Source organism: Stenella coeruleoalba (assembly GCF_951394435.1).
Source record: "Stenella coeruleoalba genome assembly, chromosome: 3".
Lineage (NCBI taxonomy): Eukaryota > Metazoa > Chordata > Mammalia > Artiodactyla > Delphinidae > Stenella > Stenella coeruleoalba.
Window position 1 is genome coordinate 172,658,270 of NC_137148.1, and position 18,487 is coordinate 172,676,756.

At 60.2% G+C, this 18,487-nt stretch overlaps 1 protein-coding gene across 1 annotated transcript in view; it reads right to left on the bottom strand.

Moving 5' to 3' along the window:
* The window catches only part of DOT1L (DOT1 like histone lysine methyltransferase), a 55,807-nt gene that overhangs the window by 18,905 nt on the left and 18,415 nt on the right, over nucleotides 1-18,487 (bottom strand). Inside the window, exons 3-9 of the mRNA XM_079915951.1 lie at nucleotides 15,041-15,115; nucleotides 12,169-12,232; nucleotides 11,357-11,585; nucleotides 9,630-9,724; nucleotides 9,169-9,231; nucleotides 3,789-3,844; nucleotides 1,734-1,813 (exon numbers count right to left, since the gene is read on the bottom strand). Coding sequence (XP_079772077.1) covers nucleotides 1,734-1,813; nucleotides 3,789-3,844; nucleotides 9,169-9,231; nucleotides 9,630-9,724; nucleotides 11,357-11,585; nucleotides 12,169-12,232; nucleotides 15,041-15,115 — 662 coding nt within the window. The remainder of the gene's footprint in view (nucleotides 1-1,733; nucleotides 1,814-3,788; nucleotides 3,845-9,168; nucleotides 9,232-9,629; nucleotides 9,725-11,356; nucleotides 11,586-12,168; nucleotides 12,233-15,040; nucleotides 15,116-18,487) is intronic.

Here is an 18,487-nt window from a genome sequence, read left to right on the forward strand (position 1 = left end):
ACGACTGGAGAAGCATGGGGACACACTGTCAGGGCTGCATCCCCGGCCAGGCCCCAGGAAAGGGAGCGGGCAGAGCCCAGCGGGGCCGTGGGCATGTGGGGCAGCATATCCGACCTCACGCTGAGGTCATAGCCCACGGGGGGCCCGGGAGACTGGTCCCGCCCTGCCAGGAGGACCCCGAGAAGGATGGGCACCCGAGGCTGGAGTTCTCACACGGGTGGCGACAGCCCCCGGCCGAGGACCAGAGCCCGGCCGTGTGCGACTGGACGTCCAGGGGAAGAAGCCCGCGACTCCACCAGCGGTGGGATGACCACCACGCTCCTGGAGCAGAGCGCGTCACAGGGCACAGACGGAGCCGCCGTCATCCTGAGTGTTCACCACACATGGGAAGCTACCGGCCTCCCCACGGGGAAGAAACAAAGCAGCAGGTGAGAAGCAGGCGCGAGGGCACAGGACAAGGGGAAATGTGGGCCCTGCATGGGTCCCCCACTGCTGCCCTGCTTGTCAGGACCATCGATGGTGCTGGGACAGAAAGTGCCCAGCTTTCTGAGGGAGGCGGACTGGGGAGGACGGCCTGAAGAAGCAGCCACTCCTCCGTCTCCTCTTCCTGGAACACACCGGACCTGCTCTCCCACTCTGAGCCTAAGCGCAACTCACCACGGGACCCAGGGGCGGGCACGAGAACACAAACTAGGTTCAAAGAAACTGGTCAGCTCCCAGCTGTGTAGAAGGCTCCCACCCAGGTGTCTGCATCGGTCTGATGCTCCATGTGCACGAGGATGCCCCAAGCACAGCTGAGGGACACCTCATGTGTGCTGCTGGGCCTGGGCAGGCGCAACCCACTCTGGTGGCTAAGCCAAGACCTCGACGCAGCTCCCTCCCTGCACCTTCAGTGGCCTGGAGTGATCTCACTTGGGGACCACCCTGCTCAGGCTCACCACGCCAGAGGGAGGAGCTCGGGACACAAGAAGACCTAACAACCCCTGCCCCCGTTCCTGAGGAGAGGAGAGTCTGCTCAGACACCAGGAGCTCCCGTCGCCCAAGGTAACCTGTGAGTCTAAACGCTTTCATAAGCACGGGAGAACACGCCCCTCCTACTTGGACACAAGAAGGGTGAGGTCCCCTCCGGCGTCCGGGTCTCGACTGGCCTGGGGACCGAGTGTGAGGGGGAAGGGGAAGCAGCGGGAGCGGCGCTAGCCAGGCAGCCCGGGTCCAAGTACGGGAAAGACCCGACCAGCAAAGGCCGCAGGGGCTGGCCAGGGGAACCCCCGTGCCCTCAGCGCCCCCAAGTTAGGGTTCCAGATCGCGTGGGGACACCCAATCAAGTTTCAGTTTCCCATACACCGTGAAGAATCCTTTAGAAGGCAGGACGTCCTTGAACTAAGAAGTCACTCCCTGTCTCCACAACCGAACGAACCAGACAGCCTGCAGCTCCCCTGCTAATCTGGCCCCCGCCCCAGTCCTTCCGGCAGCTGCAAGCTGGGGCCTGAGCGGGGGAGGCGTCGGGTCTATTCCACCACACACGCTGAGCTGTGAGGCACCCTCCCACAACCTAGGTGACGGTGAGAACCACCATGGACGGGACCCGCTGCCTGAGGCCTTCCCACCAGGGCCGATCCCAACGGCAGTCCGGACCCCACCACCTGTGATCAGGGCCACAGCTGCAGAGCCCCGAGCAGGCGCAGACGCGGGATGCACGGGGTGGGGGTGGGGGGTGGGGGGGAGTCCGTTACCTTCCTTCATGTTTGCGAACCGCTCCTTCAGCTGGTGATCCACCTCAGGACCAAAGGCAAAGTTATTCACAAATATAACACTGCAAAATAATATTCCAGTTGAGTGAAAGGAGGTTCTACTTGCACACACACACAGAGCCGCCGCGCCTACGCCGCCTACCGCCTCTGCCCGCACCACCTCCGCCCAGCCTGGGGACGGGTGCCAGGGCCCAGAGGCTGTGACTGCCACCCTGGGTGCCGTGAACACAGACACCGCGACAAGCAGCCCCCTGGCTTCCTTGGGAAGGCGTGCACGGACACAGGCCCAGGGCAACGGGCTGCCCCGCCTGCCCCTCCGGTGCCCCGGGGTTGGAAAGCGGGCAGCTCGAGCGCCACCTGGGCAGAGAGGTGCGAGAACACCCGGGCAGGAAAGCAGCACAGACCCATCAAGCTGCACTACCACCCGGGGGCCCAGCGCCAAGTTCTTCTGAGGCAGGGCCTGGCCCATCCTCTCCCATTTCTCAAACGTTCTCTGGCACCCGACGGCCCGAAGAAGCGCTGCCTGAAGACGCCCACCGGGTGGTGGGAGGCTGCTGCCTGCACAGGCCCCCAACCTGTCCCCTCCTCTGCCCACCGGCTCCTGCCCCCACGGAGGACCCCCACCAGGGATCCCTTCCCCATCTGCACGTGATGGGCAGCAGCATGCTGTCTGCCATTCCACGCCACTTGACTGGAATCTCGGGACTAGGACAGTAACGGAAGATCTGACCGGGGTGAGGATGGCCACGGGCAGTAGGAGAAGCACTGAAGGTGTAAGCCAAGCTCTCTCGCTGCCGACTGCTTGGAAAGAAACCCAGGTGCGGCGCGGTTCAGGTTGGGGCCGATGGGCAGAGCCCTGATGAGAGCGGCAAGCTGGGGAGGCTCCGACAGGGAGTGGGGCCGGCCTGGAGGGGTCCCTGCTCTGGGACGGAGCCTGGGGAGGCTGCACGCCAGGGCCTCAAGGTGGCCAAGGTGGGTAGAGGGGGTAAGCCAGGACAGACCCTGGGCTGCCCGAACTAGAGTCACCCGAGAAGAAACAAGGAAGCTCCCTGAGGCCCGCAGAAGCCAGGATGAAGACCCCTGAGCGCAGAGGAGCTCATCAGGGCGGGGACGCCTCCAACAGGAAGCAAAGCGCCTAGGGCGCTCGCCGTCTGGGACAACCGTCTGGGGGCCCTGGCAGAGCCCGGCCTTGGGGCCTCGCGGTGCTCTGGGCGAGCTCTTCCTTGCCAGGCCACAGCTGCTGGATGCCCCCCATGGGAGAGGCCCCCACAGCAGCTGCTCCAGAGTCCCCCGACCCCATCTGATCTGATGGGGACACCCACGGGGTCAGCACAGTCCCCTCAAGAAAAGGGGGACGGCGTGCCCAAATCAGGTGAGACATTCTCACAGGAGAGCGAGACGAGGACAGGCCTTTGTGAACGAGGGACGCCTGCTCCCTACCTGCCCGCACGGAACCCAGTGGTGGGGCCTCGGGGCGCCATGCAGCGAGCACATGCAGAAAGAAGGGGGGGAGGCCAGACCACGAGGTCGAAGGGAAATGGTGTGACCCGAGCCCCGCCAGAGAGCTGAGAGAGTGACACGCCCGCCCCGCAGTCACCAAGGCCCGGCCACCCCCACTGAGCCACACGAGCACCTCGCGCTCCACAGGTGCTGCCACTGCTGCCGCCAGGTGCGCAAGCGCGGGGTCCAGCCCGCTCCCCGGCCCCAGGCCTGGGCAGGACAAGGGAAGGAGCCATGGAGGCAGAGCTGCCGGCAAGCTCAGGACACGCGGCGGTGTCGGCCTGGAGACTGCTTGCCACGGTGCTACCGTCCATCCCGGGGAGGCCCGAGAGCAGGAACCTGCACTGAGCCCGGGCCCTCCCCGCACTCTCCGGGCCCTCCCTGCACTCTCCAGCCCCTGCCTGCTGGGATGACCCCCGGGGAGGGGAAGCGACCCGGGGTGGGGGGTGGGGATGGGGAGCTGTGCCACCCCGTGCCATCCTGCCTTGCCCAGCAGGCCCCCGCGGCCCTCGCAGCCTCACTCTGGCCCGGCCGTACCTCGTGTTGGCGATCCGCTCTCTCCACTCCTCCGAGAGGAAATCTCCTCTCTCCAGCTGAAAGGAGAAAAGAGGGATAGCCCATCACTCAGGGGTCTCGCTCGCCTCTGCACCCCACCCCTGCCTGCCCCCCGAAGAAGAGATGGAATGAGCAGAGGCCCTGAGTGGGGAGGCCGCAGCGGGGCGGTGGCATTGGGGCCAGGCTCCCACAAGGGGACGGCGGGGAGGCCGAGACCACGCCATGCCCATGCAGGACCAGCAGGGGGCGCCCCGAGGCGGCCGTGCTGGACAGAGCACACGCCGCAAGGGCTCAGCTCTCCTGCACCACCTCGCCTGTCTCCTGGGCAGCAGGGCTGTCCTTACGCCCTCAGCACTGCTCTGACCACTATCTTTGTTAGCCGACTAATCTCATTGTGCCTCAAGGCCAAAGTCTGCCTGAGACAACTCAGACCTTATTAACCTAACTGCCCAGAACTGTACCATTTAACAAACCAAGAAATCTGGCTTTATAATTCTTCAAAAAAAGGCTATCATCCCACTCCTGGGTGTCCACCCCAGAGAAATGAAAACAGACCTCCACAGGAAAACCTGCACACCCGTCCGCAGCAGCAAAGGTGGGAACCCACGTGTCCATCATGAACGTGAACAGATAAACACCCTGTGGTCCCTCCACACATGGGAGCATCACCCAGCTATAAAAAGGGGTGAAGACCCGACACTCGCTGCAACGTGGACGGACCCTGAGAACACGATGCTCAGTGAGAGAAGCCAGACACAGAAGGACACACGGTGTGTGATTCCATTGATGGGAAACGTCCAGGACAGGCGGCCCCACAGACAGAGCGTCTCTGGGGGAGGGTGGAGGTGGCTGCTGGCGGCCCCCATCTGCACCCCACAAGCCACCAGGTGACCGGAGGCCCTCCAGGCAGCGATGGGGCAGCGCCGCCCAGCAGGGCTGGCCCCTGAGTCTGTCTGGGGACGGGCAGGAGGGAAGACCCCAAGCGTAGGAGCCTGTGAGTGCCACGGCGCCCAGGCAGAGCAGCTGCCACATCCGGCGCCCTCCAGCACACAGAAGTCACCCAGGGGCACGAGGGGCCGAGCCCCACAGGGCAGAAGGGAGATGGCCGTCCTAAAACACCCGGGTGCTGTGGGAGGTCTACGTCCCAGACGTCCGCGTCTGCTCGCTGGGTCCTCTCCCCTTGTGAGGCTGCCACGGTTCCCTGCGCACAGCCCGGCAGGCTCGGGGCACTGACCCAAGTCCAAAGTCCTTACGATGCCGCACAGGAAAATGCTCAAGCTGCAGGCCTGAGGCCGTGTCCTGGGAAGGGCGCTCGGTGTCTGGAACCCGACCTCGGGGGTTCCCTGTCCACACACTCTCTGGGAAAACACGGGGTCCACACGGGCACCTGCTCTCCTCCCGGAGTCTGGGGTCTCGGCTGACCGGCCCCCAGTGAGAACCCTGGGCTGGGTCTCTGTGGCCAAGAGAGCAGACCACAGCCCCCGGGCACTGGGTCTTGTGAGCCTCCCTGGGGTGCGCACCTCGCTCGTGCTGTCACGTCTCGTTTGGGGGAGTGAAGCGCCTCCTATAGAGTCTGGAAGCTTGCGCCTGGTCCCCTGGACCCACCCTACGCCTCTTCCCTCTGCTGGTTTTGCTCCATCCTGTCTCTGAATAAACCACAATGTGAGGACGACGTCTGCTGCGTCCTGGGGTCCCGCAGGCTCGTCCTGATGTGGCTTCTCTCTCCATGGGGGCTCACCCATCCAAGCCACAGCACCACTGCTCTGTTGTGGCCTCATGTTCAAGGCAAGAAAACGGCCACTGTCCCGGCCCCGCCGCCATTCGCCTCTTGACACAGACTGGCCGAGTCGGCTCTGTGTTGCTGGGGCCAGTGTGCCCGAGTTAACCGTGCCAGGAAGATGTCACCCCCACCAAGGACCCATGACTGGCCCCAAGATAACCAAGACCTCCAGTGTGGAGAAACGCACACGGGCATAAGAGAGAACGGACCCCAGCCCGCAAAGGCACAGGGGCTGCCACTGCCTGCCTGGGGACCTGGCCGGGGACACCTCCCCACATGGCACTTCTGTGAGGCCGCCACCGCCCCAGGCAAGGGAAACCTGTGCGCCAGGCCCACTGCCAGGGGCCGACAGCACGGGGTCACCCGGCTGTCGCCAGGCAGAGGGGGCGCCCAGAGGTGTGACAGACACAGGCAGAAGCCGGGCGTAGGGAGGGCCCAGGGCCTCCGACGGGAGGAGAGCTGTGGGCTCCAGGGCCGGGCAGGGACTGAAGAGGCGGCTCAGACGCCAGGAAACACACTGGGCTCGGAGGCTCCTGCTGGCTTTGTTCCCCTCAGTTACTAAGTGACAGGGGCAGGAACCTGCCCGCCAACCAGGGCACCTGCTCCCAGCCACAGAGAGCCGCAGTGAGGGCACCTTTCCAGACCCAGCCGGCAAGCTCCTGCCAAATCCAGGCGTTGGGCAGGGGCTGTCGCCACACCCTCCTGGAGCAGGGCCACGTGGACGCCAGAGGCACAGCTGGCTGCCGCTCCAGACACGGCCGCCAAGGCCACGACCAAGAGTCCTCTGAGCCGAGTTCTGCTCACAGCCACCTCGCGAGGCCACAGAGCAAGGGCAACTGACAAGCGCCCTGGACCTCACGAGGCCAAAGAGCGAGAAGGTTTACACACACGGAGCCCCGCCAATGAGCCAGCTGACGTGCCACTGACCCCCAAACACCCACCAGGCCAGGCGCTGCCGCCCAAAGGTGACGAGGGGAGGAAGGGAGGAGAGGTGACCCGCCGGGGCGGGCAGCCCACCAGCCTCACCCCCGCCTCTCCCTCCAGTCGCGGGGATTGTACTAACAGCTAGAACCACACTCCGTATAAAGCAGCGAGGGCTGCTCGCGGATCCATCGGGGCACCCCTGGGGCCTGTGTCGATGCAGACTTCTACGCTAGGGGATTGAACTGCTTGGCCCTCTCACCAGAAGCAGGAGGCACTTGTTAAATTTAAAAACCTATGTTTTAGGAGGTCATAAGGTCTTAGGAAAATGGTAAACCATCCAGGAACTCTTAGCAGCATGCCAGTGGATCTAGGGACTGGGCAGGAAGAAGTTTCCTGGAAACAGAAACCAACTGGACTGACTGCCGTCAGCCTGAGCAACGAACACCAGAGGACTTCAGATGCAGGAGGGACACAGGAGGCCAGAGGATACACCCCTCGCTTTTCACTGAGGGGAGAGAATCGTGCAAGAAATCCCACCAGGAAGAAGGGGAGGGGAGCTGGGCCCAGCCTGTAGATGTGCAAGTCCTGGTCCAAGAACAGCAGAGCAGAGGCAGAGAGGGCACAGCCGAGCTCACACCACGAGGCCACACCACCCTGATACCAAAGCCAGGCATCACGAGAAAGGAAAACTACAGACCAGCATCCCTCTTGGCTGCAAATACCCTCAACAAAATAGGAGCTATACCCCAGGGCCAGGCGGGACTTGCCCCGGGCATGGAAGTACATCAGCCTTTGTACTCTGTCCCCTCAACAGGCCAAAGAGGAAAATCACACAATGCAAAAGCAGCTTTAACAAAACCCAGTACCCATTCACAATAAAGATTTCCGGAACTAAAATAAGAACAGAGGTGAACCGCGTCAACTTTAGAAAGAACGTCCACAGAAAAATCCCAAAGCTAACATCACACCCATGGTGAGAAGCTCGAGGCTTTCCTGCTGAGGTCAGGGGCAAGAAAAGGATGTGCCCTCTCATCCCTGCTCCTCAACACCACAGTAAAAGCCCCGGCTAATGCAATAAGACAAGAAAAGGAAAGGGTACCGACTGGGAAAGAAGACATAAAAGTGCCTTTGTTCAAAGGTGATGGTATCGTCTATGTAGAAAATCCAAGAGAGTCAACGAAAACGACGACAACCCTGGAACTAACACAGTAACTACAGGAAGGTTGCAGGATGAGGGCATGGATGTATGTCAGCACGGCGCAGACAGAAGTCAAGTCCAAACCCCCCAGAGTGGCCAGCACATCACTGAAGGAGGAGAACGAGGCTGGAGGCCCGATGCCACGCGGTTCAGGACTGACTCTCACGAAGACACAGCTGTCAAGACACTGCAGTGCCACTGAGAGAGCACACGGGGAGAGCGTGGGACGGAGCGGAGCGGCCGCTGGCCTCGGACGAATCAACAAAGACGGCTCAACAGAGAGAGGCAGCCCTGCAGCAGACAGGGCGGGGCAGCTGGATGTCTGCACACGGAGAAATGAATGTAGACGCAGACCTCACGCCCTCCGCAAGAAGTAACCAGAAAGAAACCACAAACCTACAGGCAAAACGCACAGCCACAGAACTCCTATACCATACCGTGAGGGTAAATCTAGGTGAGCTGAGGCTTGGCTTTTTTAAACACGACACCGAGGGCACGACCCATGAAAGGAGAAATGGCTAGGCTGTTCTAAGAGCCTGGAGCCCCCTTTCCTGCGCCCCCATCCGCCTCCCACCTACAATTACGTGACCCACTCTGGGTCCCTGAGGCGACAGGGATGCCGACTCTGGCCCCACAACCCTGCCCACAGGACGGCGCAGGGAGAGCAGCGAGCACGGCGAGGAACTCCAGGAGGGGGCGTCAGGACCACGTCGCAGCCAGCTGGGGTCTAAGTGACCTGGGGGGCGTGAGATGGGAAGTGGTGGGTGTGGTGAAGATCCGGTTGCGGACCCCGCCCCCTGCGATGCCCCAGCAGCGGCCCAGGGGATGGTGGCTGCATGGCGGCCGTGCGTCCACAGGCAACCGAAACCTGGCAGAAAGACTGATGAAGCCTTGAGCACAGAAACGCACTCGAGCCGAGGATGCGGACGCGGACACCCTGGGTAGGAGGAGCAGAGAGAGAGGCCAGAGCGTCCAGGATCCAGGAGCGAGACCCGAGGAACCTCGGCGTCGAAAGGCCGGGCTGAGCGATGCTGAGTGAGGGGCAGAGGGGCAGGCGGCACCGGGACAGCCGGGGGACTCATCCGCTGGGCCCCACGCTGCTGCGGGGGGCAAGCAGGAGAAAGATGCCCTCAGCCGGCCCGCGGACGGGGCAGAGGCCGCCTCGCCCGCCCCCTGCCGCCCCCACGTGCCAACCCGGGAGGGGCGCTGCCTCTGAAAGAGCCGGTGCTCTGAGGCCTTGACAGTGCCTGGGGGGCTGAGGAAGAGAAACACCACGTGGGCCACCTCTGTTCTCTGAGCGCCTGCAAGGGCCCCCAGGAGGGAGGATGAGAGTGTCCGGCAGAGGGTGGAAAGCGGTGGGGAGGGGGCTCCGGGTGGGGTAGCTGCCCCCGCCCCCGGGGGCGGAGGCTCAGGGCAGGCACTGCACCAGCAGCCACGGGGCATGGAGCGGTGGCACTCACTGTGTATTCTGCATGCTTTTTTCCATACCATTTCATCCACTTCCTGAACTCTCGGTCCATGGTCTGCAAGGGAGCCAAACCAGACAGCCCATCAGGAACCAGGCAGCCGGGATGGCACCCACGGCTCCCCAATCCCCCTTCCTCCCCTCGCCCGCCCGCTCCAGGGTTCCTGGCAAAGGCTCCCAACCACAGGGAACCCGAGTCAGCGGGCGTGCGAACCACAACTCTAAACACGTTCCTGTGGGGATGACACCGCTCAGACGTGTGCTCTCCCCAGACCCTGCCGCCCCCCAGGCAGACGCCGGCACAAGGGTGATGCCAGCTGACCCCACGGTGCTGGGGGAACTCCCCTCCCCTTGACCCCCGGTACAGGCCACGCCCTTGCCCCACAGGCCACCACAAACCAAGGTTAGAAAGAAAAGCAACAGATGCAACCATGCCCGGAGCCCAGAAGCGCTCACCTCCGCGTACTTGGCCGGGATGTCAGCTTTCTCGACACCATAGTGATGTTTGCAGTTGGTAGCCGCAGCGACCTGCAGCACAACCTGGCCCACTCCTTCAGAGAGAGAGAAAGAGAGAGAGAGAGACAGCAGCAGGTGTCAGATGTGCACTGTGACAGAGGCCACACCCCAGCCACTGGGGTGATGGCCACAAGGTCACCAGGCAGAGGCCACGGGCTCTCAGCGAAGGTGCCCGAGCGCTCTCCGAGGTCACAGAATGTGTTCAAATGCCCCAGGCCGTGGGCTGAGCCGCCACCAGGGGACAGCCATCTGGGTTTCACTTCATCATCCAAGGACAACACTCCACAGCCCCTCAACCAGAATCCGTCCTTGGTCCACGGCCCCACATGGCATTAACTGTCCAGACACAGACCCAGCTATGTGGAACTCAGGAACCCCTCGGGAAGGCTCCCGCCCGCCCTGGACACACCACTGTTCCACTACATGGCCAGTTCGCATCCTCAGCCGAGTCTGAAGCGGGCTCAGAGAGGGGGCGGGAGAGCCCCGCACCGCACACACACACCAGCAGGACGCAGGCAGAGTCTGCAGGCATTTAGCCTTCACGACAAAAGGAAGCTTTTTAAATGGTCTCTCCTTGAACTTAGATCAGTTGCACTTTAAATAAAGTGTCAGGAGCCCCTTGACTTCCCATTTTGAATAGAATGTACTCCAATGATGAAAACAAACCTCTATTCAGAAACACGGGGTAAACAGGGGAGAGGACTAGCGGTCCCTCCCAGGGGACAGGGGGAAGGCGTGGAGAGTTCGGCCTGAGGAGGCTGGCGCTTCTCAGAAATCATAAGCCTTTTGACACTAGGGGAGTTTTACAGGCTTTTAGAGAAATGACCTTTGAAGTACGTGCATTCTTATCAAAATATGAATCATACACTTAAAAAGGACTTAAACCGATGATGACACCACGTAAGAAGCCATCTTCGTCCCCATCTGCAGGGCCCCTGCCCGGCTGAGACGGGACTTTCGGGTCTGTGAGCAGGTCACATGGGATGGCAGAAATGCCCCAGCAGGCTGTGCTGGGGGTTCCTGATGGAGCCGCCCAACAACATGCCGGACAGCCCCCCATCAGCCCGTGACCTCATGGGTCCCACCAGGAACCAGTCAGCCCAATGCTTACTCAGGCAGCACGATGTGCCACGTGTGTGCCTGCCAGGCCCTACCCCCAGGAGTCTCGAGTCTGTGCAGAAGGACACCCCGTGAGCAAGCAGAGGGGCCGCTTGGGCTGGTGAGTGCGGGAAGAGGGGAGGGACCGCCAGCAAGGTGGGGGCTGGTCTGCCTCGGTGGTCCCTGGGGCCACCTGTGGGCCAAGAGCCAGGAGCAGCCCCAGGCCCGGGAGGGAGCAGGAGGGAGTGCGGCCACGAGGCCTGGGGGCACAGGGAGCAGGGCTCTCCTCTCAGCAGGAGCAGGCCGGGGGTGGGGGGGGGTGGGGGGGGTGAGAAGCAGAGCCGCAGCTCAGCGCTGGCGGCTGGGCGGAGCCCATGGACCTTCTCAGGCTGGCTTAGCAGGAGTGAAGGGGCAGCTTTCTGGGCACCGGAAAGGCGGGCTTGGTTTGCGGCCTGCCGGGTGGGGAGAGGGGTGTGCTGACTGAGGACTGCAGGGTCAGGGCCCCCCCCACTGCCTAGCACTTGCCCCGGACCCCTCCCGGCGGGCACATGGGCGTGGCCCACACTCACCGCTACCCAGGTCCACAAACAGGTCGTCTTCGGTCATCTTGATCTCGTCGATCATCTGGGCGACCAGGTCGAAGGAAGTCTCCCCGTACACCTCCGGGGAGAAGGGCTCATAGTTGTTGAGTTTCTCGGGGTCGGTCACCGAGTGGTTGTAGACCTGCTGCAGGATGTGGCGCAGGAGCCCCGTGGACGGCCGCGTGTTCAGCTTCATGGGCTGCGTGGTGCCCTTCCACTGCGGCACAGGAGGCGCCAGTTGGTCCACCTGGGCCCCGCCCTGCCAGCCGTGCCGCTGCCCCCAATGGTGACGCATGTGTGCGGGAGCGTGTGTGTGAGCCTGTGTGTGGATGTGTGTAGTATGAACCTGCATGCATGCATGTACCCGTGCAGGGATACGTGTGCACACGTGTGCACCCCTGGACCCAAGCAGTGTGAGCTCCCCAGCATAGCTCCCCTCTCCTAGCTGGTCTGTCCCAGCGCCCAGAGTGCCCGGGGGTGGGTGAAGGACGGAGAAGCCCCAGGGAGGCTCCCTGTCACCCGCCCGCCTGCCATGGCCCCCGGGGGGCGCACCAGGGCCCGGGACCCCTTTGGAAGTAATGAGGCCGCTCAGTCCCAACCGTCTGCGTCACAGCGGCTGCGGTTCCCCACCTCCTACCCACTACAGGGTCCAACGCCCTGGGGTGCTGCAGGCTCTGCACTCCCAGGGCCTCAGGGGCCGGGTTGAAGCACCCAGGAGACTCGACAGGCAACAGGGTCCTGAAGCACAGCGTGGACCTGGAGGAGGAGGCGGGCCCGAGGGGCGGGTGAAGGCCACATACCAGCTGGTGGATGCTGTCGATGGCCCGGTTGTACTTGTCACAGAGCCTCTGCATGCTTTCGAAGCTGAAAGAGGCAGGTGATAGCCGCTGGCCACTGCCGAGCTCGGAACAAGCCACCGGGCCTCGTGGGAGGGGGCAGAGGTCCCAGGGGCATCATGGGGCCTCGAGACCAGCGCGGCATCATGGGGCCTCGAGACCAGGGCGGAGGGGTCGGCTCACGGGTCAAAGCCTCGGGCAGCGGTGCCCTGCAGGCCTTGGGTAGGGAAAGGGCTACCCAAGTAGAGAGGCGGGCGGGACCAAGGCCGCCTCACCCCCAACCCGTGGATGCAATGAAGTCCCACCGCCCCACAGCTGGGCCGCCCCTTCCCTGTCCTAGCCGGGGGTGGGGGGGCCTCCATGTTTACCCCTTGGCCTAACTTGAGTGGGTGGGGGGACAGCCGGGGTGCTGAGGGCCACGCTCAGGCAGAAAGGGCTCCCACTCTGCTGGTCGGGTGGAAGGGGACGACGGCCGACACCCCGGCTCTGCAGAGAGTAGGGTCAGCACCTCCCCCCTCACGCCGACAGCACTTCTGTTTACTACACCTGTTTAAGTTTCTGACACTTTCACAGATATAAGCAGCCTGTGTTAGATACTTAACGAGGGAGTTGTCGGGAGTTTTTAACAAGACTAGGTTCTCCCAAACACCAAGGGAATGAATTTTCAATGGAACCCCCTAACCCAGGGGTACCCCCGGAGCGGTATGTGGGGCCATTTGTGGTTGTCACCACTGGCGTTGAGAGATGGGGCGGGGGCTGCCTGGGATGGCCCCGCGGAGGATGACCTGCCCGACGCCTGCAGTGAGGGGCTGTGCCTGGTGCCTGCGCTGCACAGGGGAGGGGCTGTCACTTGAGGGCTCGTCCAACGCCCCCTACAGGCAGGGCAGCAAGACGGCTGCTCCCCAGTGAGATGCCAGGACCCCGGGGAACCCAAGGACGCATACGGGGGTGCAGGGAGCACCCCCCGCAGCCCCTCCCCACCTGCATCTTCGAGACCCCCCGGCCCACGACCCCGGCCCTGGAAGGGCTCTGGGAATTGAAGTGCGCCTTCCTTCCTTCCTAATAGAAGGAAAAGAATTCAACTGGGACCTGTAACCATACGGCAAGTTCGGTTTCCTAGAATGGCAGCTGCAGCTGAAAAGCCAGAGATCTCGAGCAGGAAAGAGCAGACGTGGCTGAAGCCTGTGAAACTCACACACAGACACACAGCGAGGGATACGCGGTTCCAACACGCTGGGAGCAGGCTGACACGCCGCAACAAGGCAGGAAACCCACATTCCAGGGGAGCTAACCACGTGCACAGGCGCGAGGGGTCCAGCCCAGCACTGGGCCGCGGGGTCTCAGGGAGCACGGCCCAGCAGCCACCCGAGTGCAGTGTCTGTGAGTGACACGCCCGTCCCTGGCCCCAGGCACCCACTCTTCGAAATGGAAGGGTGGACGCGATGGCCAGTCCATCTCCAGCTCCTGTCTTCCTACGCGGGCCTCAGGGAGAAAACAATGCACTAGTTCACAGCCTCACTTCCTTGTGTTCTGACTTCTACACCTCCTTCAAAGCCTCTGGCTACACCCTGGAAGAGACCTTTTCTGGGAGGATGAGCAACACGGAAGCTCAGGGGAACCTGGGCACCCTGATCCCTGCCGGGATCCACCAGACAGAGGAGCTCGGCTCTCTGCGCCGGCCCTGCTGTCACAGACCCTGAGGTCACACGGGTCCCTGGGGTGGGCACCGTCAGATGGCCCCCTGCCCTCTCCCAGCCCCACGTCCTTCCAGTCTTTCCTCAACTGGCTGAACACGGAGGGAAGAACACCAAACCCCCACCTGCAAGCACCTTGCACCAAAAGCGCCTTTAAGCACCCCAGCTGCTCTAGGCCAGGCCCACGGCACTCAACCATCACGAGATGTGAGTTGCACAGACCTCGAGACCATCATTCAAGGTCAGCGGCCACAGGCGCCCTCACCCCAGGGGCAGGAGGCGTCCTCATCAGGGGTCAGGACCCATGGATGCGCTGGCCGCCCAAGGCCGTGCGGCCACCTGTGCCGATGCTGCGGGGGTCTGGCTGCTCTGGACCAGGGGCCAGCACGGGTGGCCTCTTGTCACAACAGCCAGTGCTGATGACTGAACGGGGAGGAGGGGGAGGCAAGGGGGTGGGACCAGGGGCTGACTGAGGCTGGGAAGGCCGGCCAGGACCACAAGTCCTCCAAACACAGAAGTGAGCCCACGTGAGCAGGCCTGGCAGCAGGGCCTGTGCGGGGCTCGAGGGCGCCTCGGGGCCGCGTTCTCTGCCATAAGCAGCTACTTAAGCCCGAGCCTGCGTGCCACCTCGAGCCTGCCAAGGACAGAGACAGGCAGGAGCGTTTCTCAAAGAAAAACAAAAAAAATTCCAGGCAGGCATTCCAGACACGGCCTCGCCCTTCCCCACCCAGAGGACTCTCCTTGGAGACCCAGGATGTGGCTGTAGGAAACTGCTAGACGTGGCCAAAGCCAAGTGAGACCTTGACCAGAGCTGGGCAGGGACCAAGGCTCCCCAGGCCAGGCCGCCGGCGCTGGCAGCTGCCTGCCGTGAAGAGTGACTCCTAACTTGGGGTAGTTTCACACACACACCAATCCCAGTTGCTGCAACGTGCAGTGTCCAATTATGTCCTCACTCTGACAGCCTCTGCCAATATTGGATAAACATTTCCTACCAAAATAACTCAATGCTGGCTCTGAAAGGAAACTCTAAAAGGAACTTTCCCATCAGCCTGCAGCATCGAGGAAGATCTAATTATAGGCTGTGTCCACACACGCTGAGCCCGTCCCAAGTGGAGACGCAGTCCAGGCAGAACCTGGCTTACCTTTTGGTGTCGTAGTCGATTAAAACATAATTCTCCATAGCGAGCTTGAGATCTGGGATTTCTTCACAGACCCACCTGAAACACAAAGAAAACTAGTATTAGTGCTCTATTTTTTACTCTCAACACTGTTCTTAAACACTGTTTACTCTACAAAAACAAAAACAAAACATCCTCGTTACCCAACTCAAAATGTGAAAGAGTGAAGGGAGGTGTTACTTCAAAACAAAGGCTGTGGGGCTTCTCTGGTGGCGCAGTGGTTGAGAGTCCGCCTGCCGATGCAGGGCACACGGGTTCGTGACCCTGTCTGGGAAGATCCCACATGCCGCGGAGCGGCTGGGCCCGTGAGCCATGGCCGCTGGGCCTGCCCGTCCGGAGCCTGTGCTCTGCAACGGGAGAGGCCACAGCAGTGAGAGGCCCGCGTACCGCAAAAACAAAAAAAAAAACAAAAAAACACAAAGGCTGTGAACTTTACAATGCCATCATTACAATGATGCTGTCCTTATGAATTACACAAGTATTACGTTGCTTCAAGTTCCAACAATGTTGTCCATTGGGAGCTAAATGGACTTAATGTGTTACAGGGTCTAGGAAATCAAATCAGCTCAAATCAGGGAGTCTGAAAAGCAACGTATCGACCAGAAATGAAAGGGAACTATTATTTGAAGAATTAACTAATTCCAAGACAAACAACGGGGCTTCTTCAACAAACACACTGAGGGAATTCCCTGGTGGGCCAGGGCAGTGGTTAGCACTCAGAGCTTTCACTTCCAAGGGCCTGGGTTCAATGCCTGGTTGGGGAACTAAGATCCCAAAAAACAAAAAAACAGTGCAAGGGAAAAAAAGAGATGGAGGGGGAACCTGCAGACTGAAAGACAAAAATATATCCACCAATCCCAAGGTGTAACCCTGATTGGATCCTGATACAATCTTGAGAAAAGTTGTGAAAGAAGAGTCATCACTACAGAACTTACAGAGAATAAAAGGAAATTAAGGGATATTATGAAAAATGGCATGTCAATAAACTCAACAACTTGGGAGAAATGAACAAATTCCCTGAAAGACACAAATTACCAAAACTGACAGAAGAAGAAACAGAACATATGAATAGCCCTATACGTATTAGAGAACGTGACTTCCTAATCAAATACCTCCCACAAAGAAACTCCAAGCCCAGGTAGCTTCGCTGGTGAATTCTATGAATCACTGGAGAAGTAACACTAATCCTTTTCAGCTTTATGAGGCCAACGTTACCCTGACAGCAAAACCAGAGAAAGACAAAGCCTTGTAAAGATAAAGTCATCACGAGGAAGGAAATCTACAGACCCGTATCCCTCACAAACACAGACACAAAAATCCTTTAGAAATATTAGTAAACTGAAGTCAGCAATACATCTTATTCAAGTAGAGTTTCTCCCAGGAATGAAAAGTTGTTTAACATTCTAAAACTAGTCACTGTAGGGACTTCCCGGGCAGTCCAGTGGTTAAGACTCCGCGCTTACACTGCAGGGGGCATGGGTTTGATCCCGGGTTGAGAAACTAAGATCTCACGTGTCGTGTGGCACGGCCAAAACAAAAACAAAGACAAAAACAAACTAGTCACTGTAATTTACCTCATTAAGAGAATAAAAGAGAAAAAAAGTCATACGATCGCCTCAACAGATGCAGAAAACGCACACGACGAAATTCAATTCCTATTCACATAAAAACTTCCAGGAAAACAGAAATGGAAAGAGCCACCCTCCGCCTGATGAAGGGCATGGGGTCGTGGTGGAGCTACTATCTCTCAGCAACAAGCCCGCTGGTGCCTGGGGCTCTGCCAGGAGGGGCACAAGGAGACCACAGATCTGGAGAGGAAGGAGAGCTGGCTCTCTTGTGCCCGCCCGGGTCCCTGTGTCATCCAGCGAGACTGCCTCACCCAGCAGCAGGTACTTTTCTCCATCGTACAGACCCCAGGCCCCTCCAAACACACGCACCGGCCCTAGCCACTGGTGGCCGGTGCTCCCACCTCAGGGGTCTGGCTCCCCTCCCTGCGAGACCCGCCCAAGCTCACAGTCACCACAGCAGCTGAGCAGTGCTGGCTTCCGTGTGTCATCCCCCCCAGCCCCCGGCTCCCTCAGACCCAAGGGCCCCTGGAGTCACTGCCCCCATGGTCATCAGAGCCTCTCCACCTGGGCCTTCAGGGTGAGCGCCTTCACCGCTGGCGAGCTCTTGTCCAGCACACCTGCTTTCCCTTGGGAGGCCCCTAGCACAGAAGGCAAGGGCCCCCGCAGCCAGCACCAAGCTGGCGGTGCGATCCTGCGCTCCCCAAGGATGGGATGGGCAGGGACCTTCAGCCTTCTACCACAGGTCCTGGACAGCACCACAGGCAGGAAAAAGGAATGCACAGAATAAAGGCCAGGAAGGAAGACGCAAAACTGTCCCTACTCACATACACATGACTCAATACACAGACCATCCTAAGGAATTTACACAGGACCTACCAGAACTCATGTGAATTCAGCAAGGTCACAGGACAAAGGTCAACTATATTTATAAATGCCAGCAAGAAAGAATTTTAAAAAGGAACAATTTTTCTTTTTTTAAAATAAATTTATTTATTTATTTTTGGCTGTGTTGGGTCTTTGTTGCTGCACGCAGGCTTTCTCCTAGTTGCAGCGAGCGGGGGCTACTCTTTGTTGCGGTGCACGGGCTTCTCATTGCGGTGGCTTCTCTTGTTGTGCAGCATGGGCTCTAGGCGCGTGGGCTTCAGTAGTTGTGGCAGGCAGGCTCCGCAGTTGTGGCTCGCGGGCTCTAGAGCGCAGCCTCGGTAGTTGCGGCGCACGGGCTTAGTTGCTCCGCGGCATGTGGGATCTTCCCGGACCAGGGCTCGAACCTGTGTCCCCTGCATTGGCAGGCGGATTCTTAACCACTGGGCCACCAGGGAAGTCCACGTTTTAATGTTATTTTTAGTAACATATAAAATTGTTCCCTTGGGCTTCTCTGGTGGCACAGTGGTTAAGAATCCGCCTGCCAATGCAGGGGACACAGGTTCGAGCCCTGGTCCGGGAAGATCCCACATGCCGCGGAGCAACTAAGCCCGTGCGCCGCAACTACTGAAGATCCCACATGCTACGGAGCAACTAAGCCTGTGCACCACAACTACTGAAGCTCACGCGCCCTACAGCCTGCATTCCGCAACTACTGAGTCTGCGAGCCACAACTACTGAAGCCCATGCACCTAGAGCCCGTGCTCCGCAACGAGAAGCCACCGCAAATGAGAAGCCCCCGCGCCGCAGTGAAGAGTAAGCCCCTGCTCGCCACAACTAGCGATAGCCTGCGTGCAGCAATGTAGACCCAACGAAGCCAAAAATAAATAAATAAATGTAAAAAACAAACAAAAACAAAAAAACAACATTGAAATGTAAATCCTTAGGGATTATCTTAATGAAAAATTTGCAAGACCTCTAC